General features: G+C 39.7%; 2 protein-coding genes across 5 annotated transcripts in view; both read right to left on the bottom strand.

Moving 5' to 3' along the window:
• tpo (thyroid peroxidase) overlaps positions 1-16,929 on the bottom strand; it is a 31,703-nt gene extending 14,774 nt beyond the window's left edge. For 2 of the 3 annotated variants that reach the window (XM_086094006.1, XM_086094004.1), the window contains exons 1-6: positions 10,910-12,924; positions 10,640-10,800; positions 10,423-10,552; positions 9,680-9,809; positions 8,372-8,560; positions 5,404-5,889 (exon numbers count right to left, since the gene is read on the bottom strand). In XM_086094006.1, the coding sequence (XP_085950132.1) occupies positions 5,404-5,889; positions 8,372-8,560; positions 9,680-9,809; positions 10,423-10,552; positions 10,640-10,800; positions 10,910-11,049 (1,236 nt within the window). In that variant the 5' untranslated portion in view covers positions 11,050-12,924. Of the gene's footprint in view, positions 1-5,403; positions 5,890-8,371; positions 8,561-9,679; positions 9,810-10,422; positions 10,553-10,639; positions 10,801-10,909; positions 12,925-16,800 lie in introns of those variants that run through there. The other variant, XM_086094005.1, reaches the window with a different exon arrangement.
• The window catches only part of sntg2 (syntrophin, gamma 2), a 67,973-nt gene continuing 57,476 nt past the window's right edge, over positions 16,759-27,255 (bottom strand). The window contains exons 13-17 of one of the 2 annotated variants that reach the window (XM_086094010.1): positions 25,118-25,189; positions 24,110-24,319; positions 20,008-20,100; positions 18,591-18,701; positions 16,759-18,447 (exon numbers count right to left, since the gene is read on the bottom strand). In XM_086094010.1, coding sequence (XP_085950136.1) covers positions 18,298-18,447; positions 18,591-18,701; positions 20,008-20,100; positions 24,110-24,319; positions 25,118-25,189 — 636 coding nt within the window. In that variant the 3' untranslated portion in view covers positions 16,759-18,297. The remainder of the gene's footprint in view (positions 18,448-18,590; positions 18,702-20,007; positions 20,101-24,109; positions 24,320-25,117; positions 25,190-27,255) is intronic. The other variant, XM_086094011.1, reaches the window with a different exon arrangement.

Raw genomic sequence — 27,255 nt, 5'->3', positions numbered from 1 at the left:
TCATATTACTTCTTGCTCTGTTTTGAACCGCAAAGGCCTTGCAGAGGTCGTGAGGACTGAGGCTGATCTGCCCTCGCCACAGGATATTTAGACTCGACTCTGCCAGACCAGCAACAACAACAAAAATCAAATACTTACTCAACTTATTTCAGTTCCACAAATTCAAAAGTGTGTGAGAGTGAAAATCTTCATCTTCTTTATTATTCATTAGTATTACAGTTTGACAGAACTGGTGTCACAAAAGATGCAATTCAAAACCCAAACAAGAACTAATTGTGGCTGCTTCACCATGACAACTCATCTGCTCACAATTGCCTTGTCTTACAACAGACTTCATGAAAGCGTGAAAACATCATCATGCATTACACCACTCTTCAGTTTCATTCCGGAGGCTTAAAGAAGCACTAAGGACCTTCCATCCATTTTCTTAACCGCTTGTCCTCCCCAAGGGCCACGGGGGCGCTGAAGCCTATCCCAGCTGGCTTTGGGCAATAGGTGGGGTACACCCTGAACTGGTTGCCAGCCAATCACAGGGCACACAGAGACGAACAACCATCCACACTCACAATCACACCTATGGACAATTTGGAGTGTTCAATTAACCTGACATGCGTGTCTTTGGAATGTGGGAGGAAACCGGAGTACTTGGAGAAAACCCACACAAGCACGGGCAGAACATTAAAACTCCACCCAGGAAGGCCGAAGCCCGGACTCGATCTCACGTCCTCTGCACTGGGAGGCGAACATGCTAACCAGTCCCCACCATGCCGCCACTAAAGAACTTCTCAACCTTAATAAAATATTTTCGTCTCTCTTCTGATGAAACATCGAATTAAAACTAGTTGAATTGTACCTTTGCCATGTCTGTATTATTTTTACTGGCACTAAGTAACTGTGAGGAGGATGGTAGGAACACTGCCACACCAAAAATTACAAATGTGCTGACTGCTTTATGGCATACGTCACTTCCCCCTTTCCCCATTCGTTACGACAGATGTCAATTTGAATGTCGATGCATGATTACTGCTATCCTGACAAAAGCTGCAAAACAACAGAAAGGAGGAAAAAAAAGAAGAAGAAAAAAGGCAGAGGTGGCAAATCCAGGTCTAGAAAGTAAAAACCCTGCCACAGTTTGGCTTTAGCCCCTGCTAGCTAGCTAGCTCCCTAGCAGGTAAACAAGTACCATGGGAACTAGCGCGGGAGCTAACTAGCTAGTACCTGGGGCTAAAGCCAAACTGTGGCAGGGTTTTTACTTTCAAGATGACTTGACTTGGACCTGGATTTGCCACCTCTGGAAAAAGGGAAGCTACCTGGATAAAAAGACAGTCAATGATCAACATTGGCCAGGTTTTCGCTCGCTGATAGTCAAGGATCAACATTGGCCAGGCTTTCACTCGCTGGTATGAGCTCAAAAACGACACAATACATTAATGGGAAATGTGGTCTTCCTTCAAGCATAATATTACCGTTTTTGGCCATATGGCGCTGCCATAATCAACATAAACTGAAAGTTCCTTAGTGTTGCTTTAATGGAAACTGTGCATTACATCGTATGGCCTAAAAATTCATCACGCATTCTGCCACTTGTGCAAAATTACAACTCACAATATCGTTTGGAATAACAGAATTTAAGAACAACCGCTTTTAATAATCCAGAAGAAGACAAGAGTGTATTCATTTCTATGCACCTCGATTTCACAATTTAACACGTTTTCAACGATTAGATTTTTAAAAGGACAAATTAATCAAGTGTCTGTTTTCTTGCACTTGTGTGAGTACTGTGATGTCTTCATTTTGTCATTAAAGTGATACTTATTTTCAGCAGTAAAAAGTTAATATTTTGTCCAGAATTAATTTGATAACTTCATTATTTTTCATGTAGAATTAATACCTTTAAAAACTATTTTTTCCACTTGCTGTCAACTAAAGATGACATCACCTGTGCTGAGGAAACAGGTAACGACCAATCATGGCTCAGTTTGCTGACCAAACCCAGAAAACAGGTGAGCTGTGTTACCTATTTCTTAAGCACAGGAGATGTCATCTTCAGTGGACAGCAAGTGGCAAAATGTGTTTTTAAAAGCATTAATTGTACATGAAAAATAATGAAGTTATCAAATTCATTCTGGACAAAATAATAACTTTTTACTGCTGAAAATGGCTCAATGAGTCAAGTATTCCTTAATCCAAATTTTTATTTTATTTGTTGTTACTCTGTTTACATAGATCAATGATGTTCCTGGCCTTTTGACTTTTCCTCTCTCTGTATGTACAAACCCAATTCCCAAAAAGTTGGGACACTATACAAATTGTGAATAAAAACTGAATGCAATTATGTGGAAGTGACATTTTTTTATATTTGATTCAGGATAGAACATAGAGAACAGGTCAAAAGTTTAAACTGAGAAAATGTATCATTTTAAGGGAAAACTATGTTCATTTTAAATTCCAGTGTCAACAAATCTCAAAAAAGTTGGGACACGGCCACTTTCACCACTGTGAGGCATCCCCTCTTCTTCTTACAACAGCCTGCAAACGTCTGGAGACAAGTGAAGGGAAAAATAACCATGGTTTGATATGTCCTCATGAAACCTCTTATATAAGGATATGTTGTTGTCCTGAACTGTTGTACAAATCCAGGTGCCCAACAATTTGTAAATAAAGGGCGGGATCAGCCTGGGAACTTCCTTGTTTATACTACAGCCTTCCCTGCTTCGCAAACATGTTTTCGAGAGTGTCTGGGAGAGGGATTGGACAGCCCGGTTTCTCACGCTCACAACTTTTTGCTAACGAATAAAAAACGGAGCGGCACACGGTCCGGACGGAGTCAGCTGTGGAACACGTACGATTGCCCAGCCGTTGTTGCAGCTTGCTTCACCCGGACCGTGGGCTCCCCGGTCTAGTGTCAAGGTAAGCGCTGATGATGATCATATTATGCTGCTTAACGTTGTAGTGTATTGATTGCTGTTTGCGGGGAATAAAGTGTACAATTATTCTAGCAAATCGAGTCGTGATTGTTGCTGTTTGCGGGGAATGTAAGGTATAATCATTCTAGCAAATCGAGTTGTGATTGTTGCTGTTTGCGGGGAATGAAAGGTATAATCATTCTAGCACAGCGCAGGTGTTGATTACTGTTTGCGGGGGATAAAACGTACGATTATCCTAGCACAGTATAAATGTTGATTGCTATATGCGGGGAATAAAAGACACAGTTATTCTAGCAAAAGTATATCAAGTCTCTGTGTATTCATTGTTGCCGCCGACCACTCACGATCCTGCAAAAAAATATAAAGGTAACGTAGTGTTTTCCACAAAACAACAAGTTTCTCAAGTTTAGAAATAGGAATGCTGTCCCATTCTTGTCTCTCTAACTGTTCAACTGTATTGGGCTTTCTTTGTTGCACCTTCCCCTTTATGATGCGCCAAATGTGCTCTATAAGTGAAAGAAGTCGACTGCAGGTTGGCCATTTCAATACCTCGGATCTTTTTCCTACGCAGCCATGATGTTGTAATTGGTGCTGCCTGTGGTCTGGCATTATCGTGTTAAGAAATGCAAGATCCTCTCTGAAAGTGATGATGCCTGGATGGGAGCATATGTTGTTCTCGAATCTGAATATACCTTTCTGCATTGACAAGGCCTTTCCAGATGTGGAAGCTGCCCATGCCACACGCACTCATGCAACCCTATACGATCACAGATGAAGGCTTACAAACTGAGTGCTGATAACAACTTGGGTTGTCCTTGTCCTCTTTAGTCAATATGATATAGCGCCCCAGTTTTCGACAAAGAACTTCGCATTGTGATTTGTCTGACCACAACACAGGTTTCTACTTTGCCACACTCCATTTTAAATAACGCCTGGCCCAGAGAAACGCCTGCGCTTCTTGGTCTCCTTTAGAAATAGCTTCTTCTTTGTACTGTAGAGTTTCATCTGGCAACGGCGGCTGGCACAGTGGATTGTGTTCACCCACAATGTTTTCTGGAAGTATTGCTGAGCCCTTTCTGTGATTTCCCTTACAGTAAACATTCCTGTTTGCGGTGCAGTGCCGTTTAAAGGCCCAAATATCATGGGCATCCAGTATGATTTTTCGGCCTTGACCCTTACACACAGAGATTGTTCCAGATTCTCAGAATCTTTGGATGATGTTATGCACTGTAGATGATGATTACGTCAACCTTTTTGCAATTTTTCGCTAGTAAACACGTTTCTGATATTTCTCCACTATCTTTCTGCGCAACATTGGAGGAATTGGTGGTTCACTACCCATCTTCGCTTTTAAGAGACACTGCCACTCCGAGAAGCTCTTTTTATACTCCAATCAAGTTGCCAATGGACCTCATTAGGGGTAACTGGTCTTCTAGCTGTGCAATTGACTTTTCCAGCCTCTTATTGCTACCTGTCCCAACTTTTTTTAGATTTATTGGCAAACATATTTTTCCCTTAAAATTATCCATTTTCTCAGTTTAAACTTTTGACCTGTCATCTATGTTCTATTCTGAATAAAATATTGAAACTTGGCACTTCCACATTATTGCATTCAGTTTTTATTCACAATTTGTATAGTGTCCCAACTTTTTGGGAATTGGGTTTGTATATCATTACTGCCCTGCCATTTTATTGTATTAAAAATCGAAAAATATTTAGCAGTAATTACTACTTTAACTCCACGACCGTCAATTTGACTGCTCTATTCATTTCATTGTACATCTTTCGCGTTGCTGAGCCTGAGACCCGAGGGGGTTGCTGCTGGGCTTCCATGGTTGGCACCGTTGGGCTTCCGTAGCAACTACCATTCAGCGCGGAGGCATTTGACTTTGGATACAAGCGAGATCACCATGTTGAAAAAAAAAACTATACTAGAGAGGAGACTTTACACAGCTACATTCTGAGAAGCTGACAGAGAGTCTGACGAATCACGATGAGTGGTTGCTGGCTCGCTCGGCAGTTTCAGACAGCAAGTCCAAACAAGACCAGCCCACCCCCGCTAAAAGAAGCCGTGTACCGCTCCACTGGAAGTGGCGACGCAGCTCAAGGTAGAGTAAAAGCTTATAGTAAAAAGTGGGCTCCTAGATGTGATGGAGTCATGACATTTTTGGCAGTACAAGCCTGATAATCAAAATCAATACACCCATTTCCCACAGAAAAGCAAGAGAGGGGCTTTATTAGTTACTCAAAATAGCAAGTAATAACCATATTAGGCGATTACGTGAGTGCAAGAGCGCAAACAGTCAAAACGCCTGCTCTGGGAGATCTAGTTGTTTTAGAATTCTAGTAGTGCTAGTGTTAAAATACACTCAAATTTAGCAGTTAATGAATGAAAACCAGTGTCAAAATGACGCCATGTCAGGACAGTTAATTCTCAACACCAATATTTTGCAATATGTGCATTAATTGACTGTACCTGGTGCTGAGCCCCAATGATCTTGCGTGTTTCTTCATATATGGTCTCGGCGTTCCAGTGACCATTGAGGAGTTGAAGTGTCTCTGCTATCAGATTGTGTTGCCTCAGCCACAGCATATGCAAACTGGTCAGAGGCAGACCCTCGTTGACGCGACTGTCTCCAGCACGGAAACATGCCAAATTTTCCTCCCCATGGAGACAGACTGATTGCAGAGATTCTTCAAAAGGTAGGAAGGGTCTTCCTTTGGGGTCCTTTAAGTACTCATTAACAGCGAGTTTCCCATTGAACCCGCAGAGGTCTCGCAGAAAGTTGTTGACTTTTGGACTCGAGCCATACACGACTGAAGCGTCAATGAAGGATGTGATGGCATTCATCTGCTGTTGCTGCAAGGCTTGCGAGATGTCAGGCCCAAAGCCGTTGAAACAGGCTGGTAAAGAACGGTTGAAAGGCATGCAGCTTGGTGTACCTGAGTCGTTGTCATGTGCCTGTACAAAAGAATGAAATTATAGGATATGTTTTTTGGGAGGTGGGCGGTAACATTGGAGTAGTTCGGACTTTTGATTTTCAGCGGGAATGTGTTGGGTTCAATGCTAGAGTTTGCATTTCTCACTGTGATGCAGAAGTTAGGCGAATGAACCACTGCACCTGGCATATCAAACTTGTTTCATCCTCTTCGTACCTATGGTGGCGGGTTTTAACGGTGAAACCACATGCATATGTCACTAGGAGGGTAACAGTATGCCAAAAAACACTTTCCAATATGTATCTTAACTTATTCAAACCCAAAAACGTATAATACTTTGTCCTGCACTCCCAAAACCGTACTTATACGTTTTTAATGTTTATTTTATTTTATGCAAGAGCATACAGAATGCTTTGATACAGCTTCTGACATGAAGAGGTCGCTTAAAGCAATGGTAGTTATTTAAAAAAATGGCCAGCAGGTGGCAGCAGAGTATAAGAGATCAGCCAGGGCCATGTTGCCACAAGCTCTTTTTCCCAGTGTTTTCAACAGGTTTGTGATTGTGAATAATGATGAAACTTAGCTATTTTCTGATCCTAATTGTTGCAAAATGGAAACAGATACAAATATACTTTTTTTCCTGATGAACAGACTCTAATCTTCTTTTCTCAGGGGGCAGCCATTTTGCCACTTGTTGACGACTGAAGATGACGTCACAGTTGTTCAAGCAATGACCAATTGCAGCTCACCTGTTTTCTGAAACTGAGCTGTGATTGCTTGTTACCTGAGACCTCAGCAACTGTGATGTCATTTTCACTCAACAGCAAGTGGCAAAATGGCCGCCTTCTGATATGGATAAAAGCTGCTGGATTTTGATGCTGAACTCATATTCCTCTAACGCATTATTGACCAGAATACCGTATTTAGACTAATGGGGCTGCGTAGAACATCTTATAGAAAGAAATGTTAATGGAGTTGACTTGATGAACCATCTACAACTCAAAACTGTTCTTTTCTTTTTAGGAAAGTGCAGCATCTGTACCTTTTCTCTATTTGGGAAAATTAACTGCAAACAAAAGCAACAATTCAGACAGAAGCAGGCATTCCGTCAATATTGACAGAAGGCCCATCAATGACGGCTGGCCGTTTTGGTGACGATTGATGAATGATAGCAAACTGAAAAGTTGATGGACCAAGCATTGCCAGGAGTGGGTTTTTGTCAATCTAATCCTCAATCCGTCAATGACGGACTACCTAATTTGCTGACAAATGACGGAAACTTTGACGGACGTGCATTTCGCTGAGGAATGACAAATGACGGATTGCCGATTACAATGCGATTTGGCTTGAAATATTGACAGATTGATGAATGTGCTGTGTCCCAAATGTTGATGATTTACAAATGACGGACACACTCAAAATGTATTGATGTGCCCACCTCTGAGTTTGGGCAGTGACAATAATAAGTTAACTATTCAGTATTCACCCTTGTAAGGGACTTTTGGAGGCTAATAATGAAGTATGAATTATGTCAACAGATTAAAACCCTACAGTGGAAATCAACTTTAAATGATGTGATCTTGTCAGCATGCGTTTACAAGTTAGGATAGCCAGAAAATTGCATTTAACTTAATATTTGCCTTCTTCAGTATACACTCAGTGATATCAGGAACTCAAATTTAATGCTGAACAAGAGAGGCAATAAAGTATATGATGAAACATGATACACAGTAGCTATACCGTGTTCCAGATTATGAGGCTAATGCTGTTTTTAGTCATTCCCCCAAATAGTCAATGTGATTTACACTGAGTACAATATGGAATCAGTATTTACATTAGGTTCTAAAATAACCATTTTAAAAATCAATACTACCAAAGATGAATTTGTTTATTTTACTAAGCACGTCAGTTTAAAAAAAATAATCAAATAGGTTGTAAAGAACTGTGTAATAAATACATCATGTTTCTTTCATTACAGCGATAATTTGAAAAGGCTAAATAATTCAATGGTTAACTAAAAGCATCTGTGTCGATCAAGTTGCGTGTTAATATAGGATCCCTTATTTGACGTAACCTTAAATCTCTCATCCTTTCAAATTAAACAATTGCCTCGTTGAGCTGCTATCTGACTTGCATAACAATTACTGTAGTTGAAATGGTGAATTATAAACTCCACGCTTTGTGATTTCACTCCATTCCAAGACATTGGACCTTTTCATGATCCTTTAAATTAAACAATCCATATATACATAAAAATATGACTTGCTTGTATGCAATTTAAATTCCCTTCAATTAGTCTCATGTCAGAGCTAATAATCAAAACCTGTTCAGATTAATCTCACTTTTTAGACAAGAGTGCAAACAGCAGAGATGGCAAATCCAGGTCCAGAAAGTAAAAACCCTGCCACAGTTTGGCAAAAACATCTACTGAAAATTGCTACAACTTTAGTCAGTAATTATTTGGAAGGCAAGTGCGGGAGAATGTTTGTAGTCTTGCAGTTTACCTGGATTGGGAAGCAGGGATGCACATTTTTACAGGAGTTGAGGCAGTCATCTCCAGGTTTCCCGGGGCTTTGAGGGGTCAAGGTTATGTCGTGGTCAATGTATTGGCCCCACTCCACAAGCATATGAGAGTAGGCATCATCTCCACACTTGATCGAGCTCTCCATGATCTTTTTGCTGACTTCCTTTGGCTGGTCAAATTTCACATTGAGAACAGAGATTAATGCTATGCTATGTATGTATGTACGATTGAAACAGTGAGGCTAAAATATAACATTTTTATATCAAAGATGAACATACAGTAAGACAGAGCCAGTGTTAAGCCATGCTTCTTCGGCCTTAAACCTGAAGGTGCAACAGCACCACGTTTGGTTGGCAAAAAGGGCTACATTTAGCCCTCTTTTTTTGTATTGATGTGGTCAATTCTGAAGCGCATTCAATATTGACGTTCATGTTCCTCTTCCCAGATTCAGTCAGCTGTCTTTTTCTATGAACTAACATGTTCTATTAACATCAAAGAATTTAAAGAGGTGCTAGAAAAACAGATACCACCGCAGGTCCAAACCAAAGCTTTGACCTCTGCATTGAACCAAACCTTCATTGAACTAAAAGCTGAAATGTTGCTCTCATGTCTCATGTCCATCTGTTTGTTGTGAAAAGCCAAATGTTTTCAGGCTACAGCAAAAAGGAAGGGACTGGCCTCACTCTTCCATTACTGTTAGACAAGAGTGTATTCTTTGTTGGTGCAAATTGTTGCAAATTTAATAACTAGATTAAATGGTAAATAATAAGAATAAGAATGATCTTATGTTATGTTCCAGAAAGTTCCTTGTTCCAAATGTCTCATTTCACCTAGTGGAGAGCAGCTATAAACACATCATGTAATTTAAAAATATTAATAACAACATGCAAAATAAAATGCAAAGCATTCAACCATAAGTAACTTGCAAAAATTAATGAATGATCTTCTATGCCAGTTAAGACTTGAACATAGTAAAAATGCTACTGGAGAAATGACAATTGGACTGCGTGATGAGTGTACACATTAAAACTGACATTCAACGAGAAAGAAATAATAGCTATTCACTCGTGCAACAAAATTTTTTCAAGATAAATATACTAGATGCCTTTGAATGCACAGACCTATTCAAACAATCAGGACCTGTCACACAAAATGATGCTGCTTTGAAACTGCAGGTTACGCACAATTAGAATTTGAGTTACATTTTAATGTATGAAAAGTGCTACATTAATAAAATTCTATTTGATTGAAATACTAAAAATTAAAGTATTTTTTTTCTTCAGATTACCATGGGAAGCTCAAATCCATTATAGAGCCTTCCTGTGTTCCAGCCTTTGGGTTGTCGCACTCCGTCTTCATATTGAGGTGGAAGCCACCTTACCAAAGGGATGTAGGCTGCTCCCCACAGATGATTGTGCCTGGCAAAAAACAAACAAACGTGAAGATTGATTTGTGATGCACAACAGCAAGTATGCCCAATCTGCCTCGTTCAAACCCAAACACGTGTAAATATGTTTTTGAATACTTTGTCCTTCACTCCCGAAAATATATATATACGGGTTTGTTTAAATGTTTTTTTGTTTTTATGCAAGAGCATACAAAAGGCTTTGATGCAGTTTCTGACATGAAGCGGTGGCTTAAAGCAGTGGTAGCTATTACAAAAAACATCCGGAAGGTGGCAGCAGAGCATAAAAGATCAGCCACGGCCAAGTTGCAACAAGTTCTTTTTGACAGTGTTTTCAACAGGAATGTGAAAATCGATGTAACTTAACTATATTCTAATGCTAATTGCTCCAAAAGGAAACATAAAATAAGAAATAAACTTTTTTCCTGATGAAAGAAGAGATTCTAATCTTTCTTTTGGTAGGTTCCATGTTTTTATAGCAATAGAACACAATATTCGTTGAGCCTTGCAGAATCAGTCAAAATTTAGTAAAACAGCCGGGAGCGAAGGGGGTTGCTTCAGTGAAAATGGCTGGGAGTTAATGCGTAATTGGTCAAAATTTTGTGGGTCAAAGCAATGTAGAGTACCTGTTGTTGCACATGCCATTTATGGAGCGATACTTGCTGAGATAACTATATTGGCAGATAGCTGCATGTGTTGGAGGTGGACATCCTGACAGCTCTGCCATCAGCTCCACATGCTCCCACGAAATCAAACCTTTGCAGAAAAATCAGCACAGAGGAAGTCCAAAGATGAAATATTGTCGCACCTCAAGTGTCTTTTTACTATGAAAAGTGAGCCTACCTGTTGCTGTGCTATCCCTTTGATACCTCATCTTCAGTTTTTTGTGAAGGCCTTCCAGAGTTGATTGAAAAAGCTCAGCAGCACGACCGATCTCGAAGGTCTCCGTCTCAGTTTGTCGACGAAATGTAAAACCACGAACCGAGGACGCGGGTGAACTTCGTCTATGCATACAAATGAAAAGAAAATGAAATGTGTCATTCTCAAAGGGGCAGGTATTGTTTTCACATAGAAATTGTGAAACACGATAGGATTCATTTGGCTTGTTGTTACCTTTGTCTGGTTTGAGAGGCCTTTTCATCAAGCGTTTGAAGATGTTCTTGATACGATGACATTATCAATTTTTGAATGGATGTCGCTGTAGGGAAGGCAAAACTTATTTTTGTATAGTAAATTAATTTGTCAGGAGACATGTAAAAAAACCTCCCATGTTCTGATTCAGTCTCTTTAGACAGATGAAATAATGAGACAATAAAAGGAATAGGTCATAATCCAAAGCATACCACATCATGCAATAAACATGGTGAAGGCAGTATTATGGCATGTGAATGAATGACTGCTAATGTTTTTTTTTGAAGATGCAACCATATGATATGAATCGATAGCTAATGAAATGTTCCTTTGAGCTGTGTGACTACCTTAAGGCTAAACTAGTTAGGGCAAAGGGTCACAACATTTCATGTTTGCAAACAGCACAAACAAACAATATAAAAAACAAGGACGCCTGTCATGCCTGCACAAGCTTTCCCAGAGTTAAATGGACAACTGCTCACATTATAACTCAATGGACCGCCACTGTTTGTTCCACGCAAGTTATTTTTTTATTGGCCAACGATTAAATGACACATGAACATGTCTTAAAAAGTGGTCAGTTTCAAAATGTAAAGTTTGAACCTGAAAGTTTATATCGAACATGCAGTTGTTGTGAAGAGAAAAAAAGCTACAATATAAAATATTCTAAATGAAAACAACATTAATCGCTAGTCCGAAAAGGAGTAAATAGAAGTCAAACTTGTTTAGATCCTACACCTAGCTTTACCTTAGCAATATAATAATAATTTATCCATCCATCTTCAACGAAAAGCCTGCGTTCCCTGTTCACTTTGTTCACTAATATGTCTTGAATTTGAAAAAATTAAATAATATAAATAAAAATCACATTTTATTTTTCAATTAACAGTGAATGTGTATAGGAAACTGTTGGGTTTCAGTACCTCCAACAAGGTTAAGAACCACTGGTCTACATTTAATGATCGTTTGCTCAGATCAAACCACATATGAAGCATGTTCAACTCTTTGTCTATTGTTTGCTGAAAGTGACTTCGATCATCACCTGAATAGAAATGATTGTGCCATCTGCAAAAAGTACCTCATTCATTATTTCTAGCACATTATAATTGTCATTGATTTGTTATAGTGAATACTTTGGGCGACAATACTGACCCCTGGAGGACACCGCAAGTAATATTCGAGAATGATTTGCAATGTTTGTCAATTCAATACCAATTTGATATAATAATATGTTAAGATGAATAGTGTTGAATGTTTTTTTTAATCAATGAATATCTCAACTAGATGTTTTTATTGTCTCTTTGCTTGATACTGTTATTGCATGGTGTGTTGATTTATTACCTCTGACTTTATGTTGACTTTCTAAGAGTAAATTGCACTTTATTAAAAATTAATCTAATCTATTGTTGACCCGTTTTTCTAAAAAAAAAAATAATTGAGAATTGTGAAAGTAATGAAACTGTTCTATAGTTTGTAAAATGGTATTTGCTGTCAGTTTTGTACAGTGGAATTTTGATTTGGTTTGGAAATGTACCCGTCTGGAATGATAAATTAGTTATTTAAGATGATGGTTTGGAAATCCCATTGATTAAAAGTGGAATGAATGGTTTTGTATTGTATTTATTGGAAGACTTATTCATTTATTTGAAAAAACATCTACCACGAAACGTGAGCTGTCAAAATTATCCGGACTGCTTGTTAGCATGGAGGAGCTAGCAGGCTAGCCCTCCAGGTACATACATTTGCATAAGTAGAATTTATCTGGAAAAAAAAGGAAGTAACAGTATTTATTTAATTAAAAAGGTATAAAGCATAATTTAAAACATGCACCTACAAACACCCCCCAAAAATGTGGTTACAAAGCAAAGCCTCCAGGAACTACTTCACAAAACACAAACAGAGCATTTATGAGAGGTGTGTATATTTTCTAATCAACTTGTGCCCATTTTTGACCACAGCAGGATCACATTTCAATGCAGTAAACAAACCACAAGCAAAAAATGGGTGCCATGCTATGTTCAGTTAGTGTGCTGCTGAAAGATAAATAAAAATAATAATTCATCACAATAAATAAACAATAAAGGATATGAATGTACTGGTACAAAAAAAAAAGACTTACTGTTGAGCAAGTTGACTTTATCCGTTGACGTAATTGTTGAAATAATGCAGAAAATGACGACCACGGCAAAATATAACCTCGTATAACAAGCCATTCTGTGTGGGTTTAAGTCAACAATAAAACTTGCTGCCCTTTTGCTGTTCCGCTTTAGTTTAAGTTTGGTGTGTATACTTCATAACCTCCCCATGCGCGTGGCTGAATCCGAATCCTAAGCTTAAATAAACAATCCCACACTAGACTAGAGTGACTCAGAGATTCAATCTCGTCTTCTTTGGTTGGGGTTGAGCATCTTAAATCACGATGTTCTCTTTAATCTGACAAGACGCAAACATATCACATTTGGAAACATACCGATATATTGTGGAAGCAACTATACTGATAAGGATAACACTTGACATTGTCAAAGTGTCCAATAACAAATTATTTATGCCTTGTATGCATCTGCATGGCTTCTCAAACATCAGGCGACCTGATTCTGTTTTCTTATGTTCTTCAATCATTTAATAGAAAACACAATTCAATTATTTATTTATTTTTTTCCATGAAGGATTAGTGAGGATAAGCAGTTAAGGAAATGGATGGATGGATTTTAAAAATAATTTGTGACTCAAGTTCTGGTAAATACTGTCAAAACCCTTATTTATTTATTTCATTGTTTATTTATTTTTAATCAGAGGCATTACTTAAGAACCAGTCTGTTATTATTTAAAAGGTATAAATGTCTCACACTGAATCGTTAGAAATCAGAATAAACTGTTTCAGCCTTTGCTTGTAATAGGCCAGTAGCGTGAGTACACAGTACCAACACATTCTATTTGAGGGAAATAAGTTGGGGGGGGTTCATCCGCCTCACAGTGGTTGTCAGTATGAATCCAGACTCAGATTGGATCAAAGTTTTGCAGTTGTATTATATTCTTAGAAAACATGAAAACTACTCTCAGAGTAATGTTTATGATGAAACTGCATAATGTTACACCATTTCTTGCATTGCTTACAATAACTGAACAATATCTGAACAATAAGTTTGAAAACCACTGCAATAGCTCTGAAAAATTCTTACCATGCCTTAATCTTTGTTGACTTTGATCAGAAGCCTGAGAAAATGCTTGATCCGATTGTCGATACGTGTGTACCCTGCTTAAGTTATTTACATGGTTGGAGTGGAACTTAATGGTTTTAGTCTAACCGATCAGAAGGACGTAGCCTTATTCTGACATCCAGTTCAAGTTCTACGCTAAAACTTTTCATTTTGAGGACATCATAAAAACATTTGTATTGTTTGATTGGTTCATGGTCCTTTTTTCTTCCCAAAGATTGCCTTTTTTTCCTTACCATTTTATGTCAGGACTATAAAAACGTACAAATAACTTTGAAAGTGTCAAATGTTCAGACTTTCATAGCCCTTAAGTGTCTCTTCTGTCCTGTCAAATTTATAAGTCCTGAAGGTCGAGGATAAATCTGACTAAAAACAGCTGTTGGTACCTTGTTATCTTTGTGAAAATATTATCAGCTCTGTACAGTCGCAGGCATCCAAGCCCATTTAAAAGTGACGTGGTGTTGGTTTAAAACTTGCATCGTGTTGCTCTCTGTGTGCGTAACACGAGCCCTTCAAGTGGCCCTGGATGCATCTTATCACCAATACTGCAGTTTGCGTTCAGGCTCCAGTGGAGTCGAGCGTGACCATCATGACCTGCTGACAGTTGAGCATTGTACTTGAAATTCCCCCTTGAACTCTGCTGATGCAACTTCATGAAGCCGCTTGTGTCTGCAGCCAGCTGTTTACTCAGTGGCCTGGTTAAATTACTTCACTTTTTCTTCCTTAGGTAAGGCCCAGTTGTATTCACACTCCACTCCATAAGAATTGGAACAGTGAGACTGTATTGCGCCTTAGTTTCAAGCACTGTTTATATTCCGCACATTTGACCAGTGGGCGGCAGTGTGGGTCTGCGCTTGTTGATACATTCTTGTAGTTACATAGATATGTAGCGTAGCGTAGGAAGAGCATATGCCTGTAAGTATTGTTGGGATGTTTGTCTGTGTATATTCCTGCTGTGTTTTTGATGGAATAGCTGTTCTTCGACTGATGAAAGTGTCGCGAATAGCGTGCTAATTAGTGTTAGCGGGTTAATGACGTATTCCCCTGTGCATTAGCCTCGAGCTAACTGCGTTCGGTAGAAAAGCTAAACTAAATGTGTTTTGCATTCGCGCGCTTACTATGTGTAATTTTCTTCGTTTTGTGTGTCTAGTTTTATGGTTATCCTCAACTGGGGTTTAATAACATCACTGGACTTCTTTTTGAGGGATGTAGATTCTTTCTTTCCATCTTACCCTTGAAAAGATCTTTCTCCCCAAGTTTTTTCCAGGTACTTGTCGTATGTTTGCAACTTCAAGAGTAGCACCTGTACTTGTATGTTCATGATCTTCACTCCTGCCCATTGAGGTTATTGCTAATGTCATGAACAGTTGTTTTGTGGCCTTTCCTAACAAATATGTCAGCATGTTTCTTTTGTTATGCATTTTTGAGGGCATGGCTTGCGCAAACGTTTCATTTACTCCACTTCGGCAGATAACGCCAAGTTATGGTCGCACAACAGATGGGCATTTAGCTGCATGTTCGGTCATAGTTTAGTAGTAGTTTGTTATTATTACTTTCTTTTTACTTCAATTTGCAAAACAAAGTAGCGAAAGTAAATGTCCACTCTGATTGGCTACTATCATACACATTTCTTTCTGCCACATCTGATCAAGTGCTCACAGCTGGTCACCGTAATACCAAGATTCTTGATCATATAATAACCCAGCTCTACGTACTTATAACGCCCTTTGATGTGCCGCTTAAAAAACATACACACACACACAGTCTTCGTGGCCACGGCACCAGTTTGTTTTTGTTCTTGAGAGAGCTCAGTATTGTTCATTCGGTAATTTTACCGATTCGACATGTCATCATCATTGCTCTCTCTCTCCCTTTTTTTTTTTAATTAAAAAAAAATATATATATATTTTGTATCTGCGTGAGTATGTGCTTGTGCGGGTATGTGAGTGCATGTGTGCGTGCGTGTGTACTCATTAATTCACCTAAAACCTATTAAAAATCCCATACCGTTCACCTAAACCGAATACTTCAGAATCCAGCTAAAGTCGTGAGGTTGTCAGGAGACCCGAGGAAGGATCAAAGAAATGAAAGGAAAGTGAAATCCAGCACCGACCAGACATCACCAACTACCCACCGGGTTACTAACCAGAGTCTTTCACCAACCCCAGAAACATCTAAATTCCAACAAATTAGGGAGACCTTAAGAGACCAAAGGAGAGACTGAGGAAAGGAAGGAAGGATAGATGAAGCAGAGTAAGATCCACAGACATCAGCCTCTACCGATTCAATGACCAGAGGAAGAAGCAGATTTTGTTTGAATTTCAATAGATGCTGGGGTGGTGGGTCTGGCATGCATGAAAACCTTCACCAAAGAGGGGAGCCGTTGACCCCGGCCAGGACAGAGCAAAACCCTCCAGGACCCCCTAGGCCACGGCAGCGCAAAGGCACTACCCCCAGGCCCCGCAGGGGCCACCGGCCGGAGAGCAAACCCAGGAGCCAGGAGCCAGGAGCACCCACCCCAACACGGCCCGCGCCCCCAGCCTAACGCAGCAGAACGGGGCACGGCATATCCGCAACATAGAAACATAAATGTAGATGACGCCCACAAACACAGAACACTTTGTCCCTTGTGATTTATTTTTTTTCCATTTTTGTTACCAAATAGGGCGGCACGGTGGTTGACTGGTTAGCACGTTCGCTTCCCAGTGCAGAGGACGTGAGATCGAGTCCGGGTTTCGGCCTTTCTGGGTGGAGTTTGCATGTTCTCCCCATGCTTGCGTGGATTTTCTCCGGGTACTCCGGGTTCCTCCGACATTCCAAAGACATGTATGTCAGGTTAATTGAACACTCCAAATTGTCCATAGGTGTGATTGTGAGTGTGGATGGTTGTTCGTCTCTGTGTGCCCTGCGATTGGCTGGCAACCAGTTCAGGGTGTGCCCGAAGCCAGTTGGGATAGGCTCCAGGGCCCCCCGTGACCCTTATGAGGACAAGCGGTTAAGAAAATGGATGGATGTTACCAAATAGACTTTTTTTTTTCCGTCAATACAGTATAATAAACGACATCATTGGTGTGGCTCTAGTCAGATATGTGTGCATAATGTATAGTAAAATAAACAAATAAATCAATAAAGAGACAGAAGGACATAGGGCCGAGTCCACTCAAGGTTTGCGTGGCTTTTGCGTGGCGCTAATCTGTATAAATGGAGCAATCCGTGAGTGTCTACTGCACAAAGCACGTGCAGATGGGAAAATTCATTCCTTACTGCAGTGCCAACCAAATTGCGCCCCAATGTGCCGGTGGTTTTGCGTGTATTTAAATGAGGTCATATGCATATATTTGGCAGATAAATTGGCCACCCATATGCATATGAGACTCATTGATAAACAGCATCTAATTCACTAACTAACACTAGCGCTAATTGCCACACGTTATTTGAGTGACACAAATAATGTCTACTGGAAGATGGTGAAAACTTGGCGCTATCAGTGGAAGTCTGTCCATGGCAGCCTTATGCAAAACAGAATTATTTTGTGGGATTACAATTTCCACACTGAGACACCGTTGTTGTTTACCTCACACTTATCTTGAAACCTATATGCTTTAGCCCCGATAGTTGTGAAGACCGCTTTTTTTGCATATTTTAATATTATGAATATATCCTTCCATTGCATACTGTAGACCCTTTTGCCTCAATCGGGACGATATCGCGCTTGTATTGCTCCAAAAACATTAACTGACACATTCATTTCCATTGTAAATATCCAGAAGGATGTCGGACCCAGAAGTATCAAATGAGGGGGCGGGGCTTTTGCTAATGGTCCATTAAGCTGGTATTCTTGGCGCAAATCCAGCATTACCATGTGTGGTAAATCAGGTGCAAACTGCACTCAGCTGTCAAACCTTGTGGGCGTGTTTGCGCCGGCATAGAATTAGAGCAATACCCTTGGTGAATAGCACAAACATGTGCATGCAAATGAAGCGCACAATTTATGACGTTGTCAGCGGATGCACTGCATTCTTAGTGGATTTGGCCCATAGTTGTTAACAAAAGAAAACGTTTTGAACGTTTTGCATTTTCTTTTCCCGGTGTCGATGAAGAATAGCAATGCCAAGGGAGATGTTCTTACAGAGTGTTGAAATTGTGCACAAACTACTATGATTCAGCCATGTCCTTTGATATGTTCATGTCATTTCCAGCCAAGCTTTGATTGCATGTAAAGAGAGGGTCCATGGAGGCCACTTTGGCAGCAATAAAAGAGTGTATACAGTGCAGGACCGCAGTTAGATTAGCACACTCCAGTTCCTAGAAAAAGGTCAAGGACAGAGATATGGATCAGTTTGTAAATAAAATAACATCCAAAGCTAAACTACAATATTCCAACACTTTACTGCTCAAATGTTATCGTTCCATGCGTACACCTTTCCGCATGCAAACCATGTTAATACCTTCATGTCTATTTGCTTGCTTTCAGCATTCTTGAAAAGAAGTTTTACCCTGTGTTTTCCATCATCTGAGGAGCCTTTAAGTTGGGAGAATTTATATCTCCATAGTAGCATCTATAAGAGAACAAAAGGATTAACAAAATTCAGCACATGCATTCCAACAATAAGCACCAATAACTTTTGTATGGAGTGAACTGGCTGTTCAAGGACGAGGAATTGTCGGTGAAACTGTAATAAGATAGATACAGTACAACCTCCAAATTTGAACACCTCATTTTATAGATACTGGAAACTAATCATTCAATATTCAATCATATGGGACATATGATGATAAAAAGTCTCATAAAAACTCCATGAGAATGAATCTTCGTCATCATCACAGGTGCCAAATACAGGTCCAGAAAGTAAAAATCCTGCCACAATTTGGCTTTAGCCTCCGTTGCTAGTTAGCTAGCACTAGGGGCTAAAGCCAAACTGCGGCAGGGTTCTTGACCTGGATTTGCCACTTCTGATCATCATCATGTTTAACCTCAAGCCAATGTCAGCAAAACTTGCGAACCTCACTAGAGTCAAGTTTAGCTTGCATTCATATTGGATAAACTCCCTCTAGCATGTTTTGTTTTTCTTTGTTGTTGTTTTTGTTTTTGCTGCACATACTCAAAAGAAGAAGCAGCGTCAACGTGTTGAGAAGAATGTACAAAAGAAAACTTGCATTCAAAGCTGTAAGACTCCAGGATGTCCCAGTGGAATTAGTTATATTTCATTGCCACACCAGTCGGAAAAAATACGACACTGGGCCAGGAGTTGAGCACCGAGAGCCTCGAGGATTAATGTGAAGAAGGAGCAATGAGTAAAGATGGAGACAGAAGAAAGGGAAAGTCCAGGCACTTGAATCAACTACTAGCATTAGCAGCTAGTAGCCTACTAATTTAGTTTAATAATGATATATGTGATGTGATTATGTTCCTTTAAAACACTTTTTTTTTCCTAAATAGTGTTTTATTGTCCATCCATCCATTTTCTTAACCGCTTAGTCCTCACAAAGACGCAGGGTTGCTGGAGCCTATCCCAGCTGGCTTCGGGCAGTAGACGGGGTACACCCTGAACTGGTTGCCAGCCAATCCAGGGTGTTTTATTGTTTTGTGGTTAATTTAGGAATTAGGAATTTTGCACATATATTGCTGTCAAGGATGTCAAATCTTTGACTGTCTGTACAGTTGTTTGTTTACAAATTTCAACAGTTACAATTTACAAGTTACAAGTTTAAACAGATACATTCAAGTTCCATGATTGCTTATGGGGATATTAATTTTGGAATCTGAACATATAATGTCACAGAGCGGATTGTTTTGTATATAATACATGTGATGATGAATAATTCACACAGAACCGGAATAACATCAAATCAGTCCTTACTTACATTTGAGGATTCGTCCAAACATGTAAAGCCTGAATCTAAATCTATGGTGAAGCACAGTGTATTCCCATGGTTGCTGCACATGTATCTTTTTGTCTGGTGGGAAAGAAGATAAGACAGTGATTAACATTCTGATACTCGCAAATCATACAGAAGAAATATAGATGATGAAACTAGGCCAGTCTTTGCAAAGGGGAGAGCTTCAGTAAAAATGGCTGGGAGTGAATGTGTTAAAATGATAGTTATCGTTATGAGGCAATCATTTTAATCAAGTGTGTTGGAGTCATCTAAAACATGCAGGATAGAGACCCTGTAGAAGCCGATAACGTAATAACAGCCCAAAACGTAATAACGACCCATAACGTAATAAATGTGTCCTTTAAAAAAAAAAAAGTAATATAGGCCCATAACTTTAATAATTGACCAATACAAGTTCTGAACCTATAAAATAATAACTTTTGGCCAATAATGTAATAAGTTATTACATTATTAGGTGATTATTATGTTTTTGGCCTGGCAAACAAAAACATCTTTGCAAATGAAATAACTGAGCCCATAATGTAATGTTACTTTATTAAACTTCTTATTTTTGGATATACAGTAATTGTAAAATTCTTTGTCTATCAATGTACAGTATGTATCAATTGACCTTGATGGTTAGCCTTATCTCTAGTCCCGTCTGCTGCTCTCAAAATATAGTGGAAGCACATTTACAAGACAATGGTGTATGAAACATACATGAAATGCCTGGCGTGTATGTACTGTAACTCACTTGCAGATATATATATAAATATATATATTTTTTAAACTTACTTCTTGGATCATGGCTTATAATGGCATATAGCTTCCTGTGTAAGTAAACGCTATAGGTTCAGGACTTTTATTATGTTTAGGGGTGTCAGGCAATTAAAATTTGTAACATGACTTCAAGAGTAAACTCGCGATTAATCAAAAAATGTATATCTCTTCTAAATGTACAATAAAATGTACAATAAAATATTTTTTCTCAGTCTTCATACTGTTAGCATAAGAATGTTAAACTAATCGAAGCATGGCTGCATCTTTTAATCATTGATACGGTAATTTTATAATAATTCATAAAATTGAGTTAAAATAAAAAATATATACTGTAAAACAAATGAGTGGGAAGTTTTTCTGCCACTCGATGGCATAATTGCATTTGTAAGATGTTGGTGAGTGCATTTTTCTTTTCATCTTAAGAGCTATCTAATCTTTAACATGTAGTAATTTGTGAAAATTCAGCAAATTTCTAAAATTGTAAAACACAACTTGACCCCAGTCTCCACAAATATATTATTAAATGTATTACTGCAAAATTTTGACGTGGATGTCTGCTGCGTTTCGACTGGAATTCCCCCAGTACCGGCTTTCCAAGTAAGGGGCGGTCATTAATTGCGCGTTAAAAAATCTGTGGAATTAAAGGACTTTAAATTAACTCATAATTAACACTAATTTTGACACCCCCTAATTACGTTATTGTTCAGTTATTGATTAATAATAATAAAAAAAATGTTTAAGGGCAAATATATTACCTTACGGGTTGTTATTACATTATGGGGCTGATATTACGTTATCGGCTTCTCGAGCCCTCAAGGACCGGCGTTGTTTAACACCCATCCGAATGTTAGGTGACAGTCTAAATAATGGATTTTTCTGCACATCATGTAACACAAAAAAGCACCCCACTTCCCTAAAAAAATGTATTAAATAAAAATTCTAAGTACTTTTGTATAATGTTTCTTTGTGTGTCACAAGACTTCATCCCAATGTTCTTCACACACTCATTTGGAATACCCAGAAAATAGAGATTTTCCATTTGTGTCACATATCCCTAGTTATTTCTTGAGTGTATTTGAGTGCAGTGAATATGACCTGGGACATGTCACAGGTCCCATTTATAAAAGCGCTTCCAGCTGTGAAAGGGATAAGAAAGGCATGGCAGCCTTTAGGTTCATGCTGTCACCCCAAATTAGACTCATGGTAAGCATGAGCACATCACTAATTGGAAAGGATTCTTCAGTGGGAATTACCAGCATGAAATATTTCTTACTGAAAATCTCCTTAGCAGAGTCTGACCTAAGTATAAGCACGAGAGGGACATGCTATAAAACATTTATGTGAGTGTCTGTTGCAAGTAATTCGGGACGGGTAATAAGCTGCTAAATACTTTCTGCTCTCGGTAGCTTATTAGACTGAAATGAACCATTCCGCTGACCTCTGCTGGCTAAGAGCTCCCATTCCATGACTGTGACAGATTGTCAGATAAAATTGTTAGGTCTCAACGGCAATTTAAACTGTTTGAAATTAGCCTCACAGTCAAATGGGATGAGTTGGTGCTCGTCAACCTCATGCCATTTATCAAAAGGCGCAGTGAGAATTAGGGGTGGGAAGTTCTTTTTTCGTAAAACAACATAATCGTTATGTAGTGGTCTCTAACATGGGAAAACGAATCCCAACTAGTAGTTATGCCATAATGCATCCATCCATACTTGTCCTCATTGCGATTGACGCTGGACAGGTCACCAACCAATCACAGTCCATAATCCATATAAGGGGAAAAGCCATCATACAAAACAATAAACGACAGTTAACAGTTAAGTAGCAAATCGAGGCATGCAGTCAGTTTGTTTATTTTGTAGAACATGACAGTCAACAGTAATAATAACAAAAGGAAAGAATGTACTCTGCAAAGTGAATTGAGTGCATGTGTTGAACATTCTAATTGGCATTTTTTTTTTTTTACTTTGAATTTGCCAAGCCTCACAAACGTTATTTTGATTGATTTTGGAGGTTCAACTGTATGCACTTAATTGTTGTCAGAATAAAACCATTATTCCATTATTCTTCAACTGACCGTATGTGCATATTTCAGGACTGTGGGAAACCATAACAAATCATGAAACCGGAGAACAGGTAAAGGCCTCACAAAGAAGTCTAAGCCAGGATTCAAACCCACAACCATCTGACTGAAATATTAAGCACAATATGGTCCTGCAGGGACATTTTTCAATAGTGTGAACTTGCTTGTTTTTTCATTTTGAGACAAAAATTCAAACACTATTTTCCCCATAAAGAAACTTAAATTGACCATTTTATTAAGATTTGTGTTGTACTCATTATCCTTCAATATAATTAGGGGCCCTATTTTCATTCTCAAGTCAAGCACAAAGCACAGTATAACTGTGTGCATGGGTGGAGTTTTCTTTACTTATTTTTTTTGTAGAATTTGCACAGGTAGCTTTTTTTAAAATCACTATACGAACACAAAGTACGAAATAAATACCAATCACTGGTTAATAAACCGTAATCAGGCAAAAATGTATCTGATTAGTCTATTCATCGATTGATTAATTGATAGATTAATCGATTCTAAAAAATATTCGATAGTGACAGCACTAAACGGAGCCTTTTCCCAGCCAATCGTAGCGGCATTCCTCTTTTGCAATAAAATCAGGGCGGTTGGAGTGCACGCAAGCTTGACATTGCAAAAACAGAATTTGACTTGTTGGGATCAGTGCATGAAATTGGCAGGCAAACTGCAAGACCTCCCCTTGTGGATGAGGAAGTCGGCCGCACATGTGATGTGGGCAAGTGGAGACTCACAGACGTGCATTAGTGTGTGACACCCCCCCAGCCACGCAACAGTTGTGTCATGTTGTCAGGGCGGTGCTGTTAAGATGAATTATGAATAATTAGTTCAATGAATTGATTCAGAGGGATTGTCCCATGTTGTGGTCTTTATGAATTAAATAGATGACATCAACCACACACGTCTGTGGAGTGCCGAATCTGCCTGCGCCTCAATTAAATCCATCAAAATCACGTTGCACCACTTGCACCAATAGACATACCTGGCGAAACTAATATCTACTATATACCAAAATGGATTTGCGCCTGTTTTCATAGTGAGCGCACGGTCACCAGTCTACCAGAATAAAGCCCTATATTAATGGCATAAAAAACACCACAGATCATCTATCACATTGGTTTCTGAGAAGATATATCACTGTCATATGTCACTTGTCGTGACAGGCTGATTCACAGCCCCCTTGATTGACAGAAGTAGTTAAAATCCGGTACTCACTCGGATTCGCTGCACTTCCAAGAAGACAGCTCTTTGGAAGGACTTCTCCCAGACAGCCAGGTCAGAGGCCAGCTCCATTCTGAAGGTGTGGCTCTGTCCATGGCCGATTAGAATGCTGAAGCACAGAGATTCATTGTCCTGCTGCTCAAGTGAAGGCTCCAGACCCAAGTGAAGTCTTGCCTGAAGCCAGCAGTCTTCTGTCATCCACAGCTGGAAACACAACAATTAAAAACTTTCAGTTTGGGCCAGATGTTATTATTTGAACCACTGCTGAGAACACAATAGATGGGTTAAAATTGAACAATCGACCATAATTTTTTCATTTTTAGAAAATTACTGGATGTTACCTAAAGTCATACAAAAAGAGACAGAAAGAGAACATAGTTCAGTCATCATCTAAAAGATTAATTCCACAAGTTTTTTTCTTGCATGTCTTTGGCTTTTTTGTGTCTTTATCAATATACCTTTATTTGTTTATTAAACAAATAAAGCCTATATAAACAAAAATTGATAGCCACTTGGGAGAGCAGTGTAGTTTGTGAGCTGAGTCAAATTAACTTAAGAATGCAAGGTTTTAAATGTTCAACTAATATGACCTTCCATCCAACCTCTTGCTCCACCTTCCAATACTTAATCATCAACATTAAGGTTAAGACACATTTAGTTTTTACTAGTGTTGGCTTATGATAGCCAATTTGCCAATTACTTTACCAATGAGAAACCAAAATTCTGACCATTTGTAATTGATTACTGATAATTTGGACTTGAAGAAATAGAGGTAAAATTCCTTTGTTGTAAAGTTATTATAGAAATATTTAGTAATATATGGTATATAAGTAAGTCTGGGCAATAACCGCAACCAAAAAATGAAAGAAAAAGTCAATTCTAGGAGCACTTACATTATTTTACACTACTATGAAGGAAAACTGTATTACAGTACTTAATCCGAATGTGACTTTCGAGTTTTTTGTTTTGCTTTTCAATAATGTTTCACATCAAAAAACATACCTTGTGAACCTTGAAAAGCACCTCATAGAGGTTGTATGTCGTTTCTGCTTGACCCCATTCAGCAGCACTGAGCTGAGAAAAAAAAATGAGTGTGAGAAAATACGAACATAAGAGCGTTAACAAAAGCGTTTGGCCCTTTTTAGCAGCTTCTATTTGTTAAATAAAGTAACTATGTGGTGAGCTGCTAATGGCTTAACTATTGTTATTGTCACATGACTACCAGTCAGAAAGAAAGCCACTTTGCATGATTACAAAGTACATCAAATTTACAAGTACTATAAATTCGTATAGTAAATAAAATACTCTATAAAATAAGATATGTTGTGTTTCCTTGCATTGGATACTGTATTTAATGGTAAAAGGTACTTCACTTATATTGCGCTTTTCCACCTTACAAGGCCTTGAAATTGTTTTACCTATTGACTACTCATTCACCTACTAATGGATAAGCATCAGGAGCAACTGGGGGTTCAGTATCTTGCTCAAAGATACATTGAGATGGTCACAATGGCCTGGGATCGAATCCATAACCTCAGGGTGGTGAGATGACCACTGAGCCATGCCACCCCCCATAATTTAATTTAATAATTCTAGTGGCATCAACAGCAACATTTTCTTTGACATCTGCACATGGAAAAATGTCTCAAGTTATGGGAAATTATTTTTCTTTACCCTAGTAACAGCTCATTAATACTGAAGCAAGCAAAGCGGTTCCATCCTATCTTTACAATTACTGGCTATCAGTCGGTAATGATTTTGGATGTTTTACTGTGTAATGAACAATTATAATTATTATATTATGTTATTCTCCTCCGTGAGCCGACTCTTTTTTGTGGTGGAGGAGTTTGTGTGTCCCACTGATCCTAGGAGCTATGTTGTCTGGGGCCTTATGCCCCTGGCAGGGTCACCCATCGCAAACAGGTCCTAGGTGAGGGGCCAGACAAAGCACGGCTCATTGATCCTTTATGACGAGTAATATAAATGGACAGACTTTTCCCTTGCCCAGACGCAGATCACGAGGGCCCCACTCTGTAGCCAGGCCTAGAGGTGGGGCTCGTTGACGAGCGCCTGGTGGCCGTCCCTGCACCCATGGGGCCCAGCTGGGCACAGCCCGAAGAGGAAACGTGGGTCCCCCTTCCCATGGGCTCACCACCGGTGGGAGAGGTCAAAGGGGTCGTGTGCATAATGGGCTGGGCGGCAGCCAAGGGCGGGGACCTTGGCGGTCCAATCCTCGACTACAGCTGCTAGCTCTTGGGACATGGAATGTCGCCTCTCTTGCGGGGAAGGAGCCCGAGCTGGTGTGTGAGGCAGAGCAATTCTGACTAGATATAGTTGGACTCTCCTCCACACACAGCTTGGGCTCTGGTACCAATCCTCTCGAGAGGGATTGGACTTTCTTCCACTTTGGAGTTGCCCACGGTAAGAGGCGCAGAGCATACTTATTGCCCTCCAGCTTCGCGCCTGTACGTTGGGGTTTACCCCGGTGAACGAGAGGGTAACCTCCCTCCGCCTTCAGGTGGGGGGACGGCTCCTGACTGTTGTCTGCGCATATGCACCAAACAGTCCCTAAAGGGTGTGCTGGAGAGCGCTCCCCCTATGGACTCCCTCCTTCTGCTGGGGGAATTCAACACTCACGTGGGTAATGACAGTGAGACCTGAGTGTGGTTTTCGTCCCGGCCGTGGAACAGTAGACCAGCTCTACACCCTCGGCAGGATCCTCGAGGTCATGGGAGATGCATGGGAGTTCGTCCAACCAGTCTACATGTGTTTTGTGGATTTGGAGAAGGCGTTCGACCGTGTCCCTCGGGGAGTCCTGTGGGGGGTGCTTTGGGGATACGGGGTACCGAGCCCCCTGATACGGGCTGTTCTGTCCCTGTACGGCTGTTGTCAGAGTTTGGTCCGCATTGCCGGCAGTAAGTCGGATTCGTTCCCAGTGAGGGTTGGACTCCGCCAAGGCTGCCCTTTTGTCACCGATTCTGTTCATAACTTTTATGGATAGAATTTCTAGGCGCAGCCGAAGCGTTGAGGGGTTCCGGTTTGGTGGCCTCAGTATTGTATCTCTGCTTTTTACAGATGATGTGGTGCTGTTGGCTTCATCAAGCTGCGATCTCCAACTCTCACTCGGTTTGCAGCCGAGT

This window comes from Leptonotus elevatus, chromosome 14 (assembly GCF_054856555.1).
Source record: "Leptonotus elevatus isolate MCC_2025b chromosome 14, RoL_Lele_1.0, whole genome shotgun sequence".
In the NCBI taxonomy this organism is placed as follows: Eukaryota; Metazoa; Chordata; class Actinopteri; order Syngnathiformes; family Syngnathidae; genus Leptonotus; species Leptonotus elevatus.
The sequence above is the reverse complement of the archived record's forward strand: the minus strand, read 5'-3'. Positions and strand labels throughout refer to the sequence as shown.